General features: G+C 51.5%; 1 protein-coding gene across 1 annotated transcript; it reads right to left on the bottom strand.

Annotated features, from left to right (window-relative positions):
• Positions 1-274: 274 nt before the first annotated feature.
• Positions 275-6,738, bottom strand: RFLNB (refilin B). Its single transcript, XM_064165854.1, has 3 exons — positions 6,338-6,738; positions 4,405-4,514; positions 275-3,122 (listed from the first exon to the last, which is right to left on the bottom strand). Exons 1-3 carry the CDS (start codon positions 6,539-6,541, stop codon positions 2,792-2,794), a joined length of 645 nt encoding a protein of 214 aa, XP_064021924.1. The 5' UTR covers positions 6,542-6,738; the 3' UTR covers positions 275-2,791.
• Positions 6,739-8,746: the final 2,008 nt, after the last annotated feature.

Genomic DNA, 8,746 nt, shown 5'->3' with positions numbered 1-8,746 from the left:
ACCCTGAAGGAGACTTTCAGCTGCCTTCAAGGTGCTTTTTCAATGGGTTACTAATCTGGTAACTCCACAGCATTTAGTATTGCCTTTTTGGTAAAAAACAGACACTTGTAAACTAAAAACACCTTTGTAGAACTTGCAAACAACATCAACACGATGCGAGAGTACCAATGGGGAGCTGGGGCCGGCAGGACATCTTGTGTATTTATGTCTAAGTCATTCCCATAATAAACACTGAAAAGCTTTGAGTAAAAAATAAAGAGACTTCCCTAGGTGATGGTTTTCAGATCATTTATTACCAATAAAGTAAAAGACAAATTGAAAATTCAAAAGGGGAAGGTGGGAAATGTCACAGACATCAGAACACTTGCGCAGAGCTAAACATGAGCTTTGCAAATGCTGGAACCTAAATAATTTAAAAGGTATCTCTACCAATGAAAGTATCTTTAAAAGGTACATAGTTAAGTTTGTTTGCCTTACAAAAATCAGGTGTTTCATCCTAAAACCATAGTAAGGGGCACTTCATGTCTAACTAGGGACAATTAATGACTACTACTTAAAATCATCATCTCTTAGATCTGCAAATGAATTCAGTGAAAGAGCATTGTCGGAGCAGTCCTGGGTCCGTGTTCTTCCAGCATCCTGTGTCCAACAGTGGCCAGCACCAGATGTTTCAGGAGCAAGGTACATGAAATGGTGAAGCCAGCAATGAGGCAACAGCTTTCCCAAAGAAGAGTTCTGCCCACTTGAAACCCCACACTTAGGGGCAGAGTTGTGCCTTTCACAAGTCTGTTACACCACAAGCAGATCTTGGGGTAATGTTCACGGGAGAATTGCAACATGAATTTAAGGCACAACTCCTAAGCACTGTAGTCTGAAACCAATGTGTGTAACGAGAAGACCACACTGCTCTTACCAACTCTGGCGCAAGGCCTGCCCAAGTCTGGCATCTTCTGTCACCCTGCTTTAGCATCTGATTTTGGACTCTGTTGTTTGTCGGGTTTTTTGAGGATTGTTTTAGGATCTGGTTTCCTGAAGCAAGTGCAAAGATTAAGGATGTTCTGTTCTGAGCTAATAAATAAGTAAAAAACCAAAACAACAAAACCCCTGAACTACACAGACTCGAACCTTCCTTCCTGCTGCATTTTCAGTCTCCCATACCATTTCTGTTCTCACATTGTGTGCACTTTCACACTCTTCCATCATCACACTTGCACAAACACACATTAAGGACAGCTCAAGAACAGCCTCCCGAGTTTTACTTGCCACTCACAAAATTCACCCTTTGGGCTATGCACTAGCAAAGTCCTCTTAAAAAGTAGGTCCAGGGCCAATGCTGCATCAGAAGGTGACCTACACCTCAGAGGTGTTTTGGAATACATGGAAAAGCTGTGTCCAGCTAAGTGAAGTCTATCAAATGTTTCTGAGCTGCTACATCACACTAAGCACCAAGGCAAGGCACACTCCCAAAGTGGATGCTCTCCGCACTGCACTGCTCCCTGACAATATAGAAAAACCACATGGGTCAAGGACAAAACCTCTACACCTTATCTTCATCAAAGCACACAAACTAATGCATGTAACACCCAGATGGACTTCCATAATATCTGAAATTATTCCCTTTGGTCCCTAACTCATCATGCACTTGGGACTGGAGAGGTTATTCAGCAGCCTACAAACAGATATATGCTTCCCCATTCCAGTGACATCCTGAATACCAAAGTCCAGAAAGTACCTGTGCAATGAGAAGCTGCAGCTGTGAATTTTGCTATGGAACCAAAACGTCCTTCACCACCACCCACTCTTCACAACTCCCACAACAGCATCTCCCACCCGGTCCCAAGCATCTCCTCCTCCACTTCAGGTCCCTGTTGTAGACAGGGGGTATTTTCTGAAGCGTTCCTAGTTACAGCTCCCTTAGTGCAGAGAGTACAGTGTCAGGATAAACTGGGCACTGGTAGTTTTCCACCGCCATGCACCTAACTGTCCAACAACACAAGGACAATTTTTGGCCTGGCATTCTTCATTACAAGCCCTACCACACGCACACAGGTGCCAGTGTCTCACACAGCCTGCAGTGCTGCAGCAGCCACCGTAAGCAGGGAAGATGCATCGTGCCATTCATCTAAAGAATTACTTGATCCTTTCTCTGCTGCCTGGAGCTGCAAACCTGCTTCTCTTCCCAACTCACATCTTCAAATGCGGATGTGAAAGCTGCATTTATGCATCTGTTAAATACAGATTTCCAGATTTTTCTGCTGTTCTTTTTTTTCCCCAGCAGTTCCCAGGAGATAGTTCTTCTGGAGAAAGCAGTCTCCTGATCTAAACCGAAATGAAGAACAGCTCTGGCTATCTGTAACCAATTAACCTGGTGGGGTCAATTCACTGCAAGACAGCAAACCAGCCTTTTTTTGCACATCATCACGAAGCATCAAATGGACTTCCACCTGCCAGGCACCACTCCACATTCCTTCTTACCTGTCCATTTTTCCTCTGGGAGAATACTTCCAGTTATTTTCATCTGACTACTGCACTGTGGGGAAGGGGAGGGCACTTAGGACTTCAAAAGGTGAAGAAAGGAGTTCCTTACTAAGTTATGTTCCCACAGAAAACCACATTCAGGACATTCTGATACTTAAAGCAGGAATTAAGAGCTGAGAAAGAGGTGGTGACAGGTAAGGTTCCCTTAGCCTGGCCAGAGAGTTAGGGTCTGCACCCACTTCGGGGAGTGGAGAGTTAGCACAGTGTGTGAGATGGGACCGGGATGGATCAGAGCAAGTGAGGTGGCTACCAGTCAGCACCCATCCAGGACGCAGTCGTTGCCAAGGCACTCTGATGTTTCCAGCTCGACGCTGGAGAGGAACCGCCGCGTGCTCTTACGACAGTTGTAATCCAGCCTGGTGGTGTACACAGTCTTGGCGTGCTTCGGGTAGACGATGGTGGTGCTGGTGAAGCGCTGGGGCTTGTTGCGGGGCTCCAGGTGGAGCTCTGCTTTGTAATTGCGCCAGGTGCAGTCTGGGACACAGATGACCGTCTGGCTGCAGGAGGAGACGCTGAAGCCCACCGGCATATAGACGTCGTCGATGAAGTGCTTCTCTGAGTCGTATCTAACTGAGGAGGTGTACCTGAAACACCAGAGAGACCTGCATAAGCTCTGCTCTGGAACAGCAGGTTGCATGTTTTGGAGAACAGAGCAGGGCACCAAGGTGGCTCCTCAGCCCTGCACCAGCCACCTCAACACAGGAACAGCCACAACACCCAGAAACTGCTGCTGTCTTACTCACTTAGGGGAAGAGCAGAAAGCCTTACGTTAGCAGCACGCCCAGTACTGTCACCGTTTTGTCTGGCTGCCAGCTCTACCAAACACCTTCTCAGTCCTTGTGTCCACTGTTCTAAGCCTGAGCCCTATGAATCTAAGAACCTCCTTCCAACTCCAGCGTCTAAACCCAGAGACCTAGATACACATTTAGGCTTTGCACATCAGCATCCTAATTCCTCAGAATGCCGAGGCCATGCAAACACACCTTATCTTCTTGGGGCTCCTCTGCCAAGAGCACACAGGAGCTCTCTGCTACTGCTCCTAACATGGGGCACACTCTGAAGGCAAACTTCTGAAGATTCACCTGGCAGGAAAATACTACAATTTACACATGAGGTTCTGCTGGGAAGAGAACTCCCTGTGCCTGGGCTGCAAACCAAAGTTTTCTTCTCTGTCACACTGCAACAACTCCGTGCTGGCTTTTCCACAGGGCTAACTGTTGTCAGTTCAAGGGGTTTCCTCCCCACACCACACAGCAACTCTTTCTACCCTCCCCTGCATGGGGCTTCTGTTTGGTGGTGTCAGCCTTCCTCTGCTTGCACAATAATCAGTCAGGAGCCTTCTTCTCATTACTGCAAATCATGAGGTTCAAAGGAATAATACACAGGCTGTGAAGTGATGCAGCACATTAAAATATAATCATGCACTCTTCAAGTACTAACTTTTCTTTTAGCTCACACAACCAGCCACAGCTGGTAAGATAAAAAGTGCCTGCAATAAACCCAGGAGGTTATGAGAACAAAATTCCTTTCCTCTAATAAAACAGCCCTAGAGAAACAGCTGCTGCAAAGAGCCTCTCTCATGATTACCTTCTGGTTAATCAGCAGAAAGGCTGATTGGAGCAGGACAACGAAGTAAAAGCAGGGGAGTAAAGTATAGGGAAGCCTTCCTGGAAGAAGTTCATATAGGATTAAAAGAGGCTGAACACTCCTTCAGCCTGTACAAATGTCCAGGTCCAGGAATGTACAGCTGCATGGAACAATAGCTCTGCAAATAAATTAACTTGACTCACAAGCACTGATAAGGCCCTAACTACTCCTTGACATGCTAACTCCTTCAAAACAAGATGGCTGTAACACAATATTTACCTTATTTCCTTGGCTGGTACAGGGTCAAACTCAACTCCTTCGCCAAAGGATAAAGGACACAATCTTGGAGGGCAGCTGGAGAGAACAGGGCTGGGGGAGAACACAGAGTGCTGGAAAAAAAAAAACAAGGGCAAAAATAACTAATTTTGTATGCTACAATTGGGTATATTCTCAAGAAAACTCATTTATTTAGCCCTTGCTACAATAGAACAAGGGGACACAATCTCAAGTTGTGCCAGGGTAGGTATAGGCTGGATATTAGGAAGAAGTTCTTCACAGAGAGAGTGATTTCCCATTGGAATGGGCTGCCCAGGGAGGTGGTGGAGGCACTGTCCCTGGGGGTCTTCAAGAAAAGACTGCATGAGGCACTTAGTGCCATGGTCTAGTTGACTGGATAGGGCTGGGTGATAGGTTGGACTGGATGATCTTGGAGGTCTCTTCCAACCTGGTTGATTCTATGATTCTATGTTTATGTGCAAGAGGCTCTGCTCCTCCAGGACATGCCTACAGGTGCAGCCTGCAGCTCTGATCTGACAATGGCCTACAGCAAAGACGTAGTAAGGTGCATTTGAAGACAAACTCCTAACCCCAGGAGCTTGCCTCAGAGCAGCCACCTGGCAAAACAAGAGTGAAATACAGCCCTGTGGTGTAGCACAGCTTTCTGCAGTGTGAACTATGCTCTGCTAGGTGCATGAGCTCATGTTCAAGTTACAGCTACCATTATATGAAGGGATGGGAGTGCTCTCTCCTTGTTGGATTCATCAGATATGGCCATGGGCAAGTCACAGCAGGAAACAACTCTGGGGCATCTCAGCTCCAGCAACCTCCTTGTTTCACAGCTACACCCCGATATTACTTGAAGGTGTTAGATCCAACAACCTAATTCACACCAGGTGGGAAGGACTAACAACCTAACTCACACACCCAACCAGGTGGGAAGGACTAACAACCTAATTCACACACACAACCAGGTAGGAAGGACTAACTCACTGAGTATCCCCACACCAGCTGAGCGACGTTGGAAAGGAAAGGAGAAAGAAAAGGAAGGGAACCAAAGTAGCCCTGAGGGGAAGCAACTCGCTTGTGGTTTTGAGGCCGCCTCTGCACATGTGCTTTACTGCCCTGAGGCGAGGGGGCTGCGAGCATCTCCTTACGTGGTTCTCCTGCAGCCTTTTCCAGTTTCATGGCAGCACCCCTGTACAGCAGGGATCTGTAGTTCCCAAAGCGTTTTGTGCCAACAGTGTCAAAGTACAAAAATAACGTTGGGAAAACACGCTATTAACTGAGAATACAGTGTGATGCACAAACGTCCTGCTCTGGGTTACTCTCTGGAGCAACAACAGTCCCCATGTTCCTTCAGGATTTCCCAAGTAATGCCGTCCCAACTCCTACCTGGGCCAGGAGACACAGGCGCCTCCCTTCCACCAGCAAGGCCCGACCCCAAAGCCTGGGGCTTTCCAGAAGCACCACCAGTTCCCCTGACCCAGCACGGACCCGGCTGCCCTGGCTAAAGGATTCCATCGCAGCAGATGTCGGTGGAAGGGGAACGGAGATCAGTTGCTCCCAACCAGTCCTCCGGTCACCCCGGTGCCAGCCCCCACTACACTCCCGGGCTGGTTTCCCACCCTCCTTGCCCTAAAGGATGCTGCGGGGCCTGGAGCGCGGGCGGCTGCCGGGGCGGGAAGTGCAAGAAGCTACCAGCCCGGGCGGCTCCGGGGGCTACATCACGGCAGCAGCTCCTCCACTCCACGGTCCGCGGGCAGCCACCGGGGCGCGGGGCCCAACACCTGCCGCAGCGGGACCGAGCCTGCGACCCCAGGCTGCTGGTTCCGCTCCGGGCTGCCGGCCCCAGGCACAGGGTCCCGCCGGCCTCACCGAGCTTCGGGGCAACGGGCACAGAGGGCTAGCGGGGGCGGCCGTGCTCGGTACTCACCGCGGCGGCGGGCGCGGGCGGGTCGGGCTCCGGCAGCCCGTTGGCTGCGGCGCGGTCAGGGCTGCCGGAGGAGAGGAGCCAGGGCGAGGGGACGGGCCCGGGGCTGGGGGGCAGCCCGGAGTCGGGGCTGTCGAGCCCCGAGTCGCCCCGTTTCCTCATGTCCGGGAGGTCGGGCACCTCCCGCAAGCTGAGTCGACCCACCATAGCGGAGTCGTCCGAGCCGCCCTGCCCCAAGTCCGAACCCGTCGCTCCGCTGCCTGCGCCCGGGCGGCGGCGGGAGGTGCCGGGCCGCCACCGGGGGGGCGTGGCCAGTGCACGGGGCGGGGCTGCTCCGCTCGCCGGCCCCCGCTTACTGCCCCGTCCCGCATCCCACCGGTGCCCCCAGCATCATTCCCGTGGCCCATCCCCGTCCCGCATCCCACCGGTGCCCCTAGCATCATCCCGGTAGCCCATCCCCGTCCCGCATCCCACCGGTGCCCCTAGCATCATCCCGGTAGCCCATCCCCGTCCCACGCTCTCGCTCCTGTGCCAGCCGCTCGCGGCCGCATGACAAAGCCCAGACCAGCTCCCCACAGGCGCCAGTCCAACCTCCGGACGGTCCTAACCCAGGTCCAACAGCCGTCCGACGTGCTGCCAGTCACCGGGACTCGGCCGAAAGAGACTCCTGGCTGCCCGGTCCTGCCGCGTTGTCCTCACCTCTAACACGCTAATTTCCCCGACAGCAAGGCTCCTCTGGCTGATGTGGCAACCCTTCAGGCTCCCTTGTACCGGGCATCACAGCTGCCTGGGATGGAGAGAACAGAAAAGCAACTGGGAATTACGGAGTGTCCATGCACCACTCAGTTTGGTTAAGTGTTTCTGCTGGGACCAGGCTTGCTCCAGCTGTCTGCCTGGGTACTCCTGGCAGGCAAGGCACAGCTGGGGCCTGGGACAATCCATGGTTAACACTGGCACAGGGATGGAGCAGCATAGTTCCCAGACACCCAGGCAGGGCTGGGATAAGAGTGGGGACTGGAAAGGGAACAGGACACTGTTTCTTTGTGATCCACCCACCCTGTCCCACTGCTCAGGAGCAGCTGCTCCAGCTTTCTCCGAGGGCAGCTCACAGCAGAAACAGGCCTTGTTTAGGCTGCAAAGCAGCAGCTCTTGTGTGCAGGCTTCAGTCGCTCCCGGGGGTTTACTGACACCTTTCTAAAGTCATAGCTTTCCTGCAGGGCTGCTCTTTCTCAAACCTCCACCCCCAGGATCCAGACTGGGGCAGCAGAGCTGCCACCCTTAATCGCATTTTTCAGGCGAAGCTGCTGGAGCCGAAAGAAGAAAGCAGAGGGAAAGTTCCTCCTAGCACCAGAGGAGAGCAGGGAACGTTTTCTGGAAACTCCTAATGAAATAATTGCGCCGTGTCATCAGATTTGGTGGGGGAATACTCCTGTGGAGGGAAAGCAACTGCCTGCAGCCAGCCAAAGTCAACACTCCCCTGTGCAGCAACAAGCAGTCTGGCCTGACAGGCCCAGCGCAAGTGAACCCAAACCCCTGAAAAGAATTCCTTCCCTGCCCCAAAATTAAAAGCAGAGCAGAGCTTTCAGCCGTAGGCGTCTGTGGTTTGCAGCTATGTGGTGCTGGGAACTCCGGAGACTTCCACAAGGAATTTACATTCCTTTGAAGAAATACTATGAGGCTGTTTGTCTTTGCTGAAAAATGCAGATGGAAAGAGAAAGAACATTAGAAAATTTGACTGAAATCTTTGGGGTCTGAGCAAATGTGCTGGACAGGTGTTTTTTTCTTCCTTTTGATTTCAGTGCATCCCAAACCCAAGAGATTCTGGTCTCTCTAACGGGAAAGTTGATCACTGCTTGCCCCAAGATCTCCCATAAAAGCCCTTTATGAACACAGATGCCTCAGAAACTGCTGGAGCAGCTTCCAGATGAACGTGATCATTATTTCAGAGCTGCTGTGCAGCTCCTGGGCTAAAAGTCACACTGCCAAGAACCGAGTCAAAGCAATTTAGGAGGGGGGAACCTATGGCACTTCCCAGCAAGCCGCCTCTGAGGGCTTGGGGGGTCCCCATGGCTACTCCACAGGGATTGGCATCCAAGTGTGAGGCTTTGGGGTCTAGGGAGCTGAATGAGGCCATGCGTGGGATGAGCAGAGAGGTAACAGGCTTCTGGAAATCTTGCTGCTCTTTATTTAGCAGCAAAACCCCCCTCTCCCATTCTGTCCTGGCTTGACATAAAGGACACATTTTTGTGCCCTTCCAGGCTGTTTCAGGACTTGGTCTGTGAAATGGAAGGGCCTGAGTAGCTGGGTGGGATCCCGTTTGGCTGAGACTTGAGGATCTCCTGCAGCACCAACAACTAGAGCTGCAAATTCTACTGGGATGAAGTGTTTAACCAGAATTTTAACAACTCAGCA

Source organism: Pogoniulus pusillus, chromosome 27 (genome assembly GCF_015220805.1).
Source record: "Pogoniulus pusillus isolate bPogPus1 chromosome 27, bPogPus1.pri, whole genome shotgun sequence".
Taxonomy (NCBI): Eukaryota; Metazoa; Chordata; class Aves; order Piciformes; family Lybiidae; genus Pogoniulus; species Pogoniulus pusillus.
The sequence above is the reverse complement of the archived record's forward strand: the minus strand, read 5'-3'. Positions and strand labels throughout refer to the sequence as shown.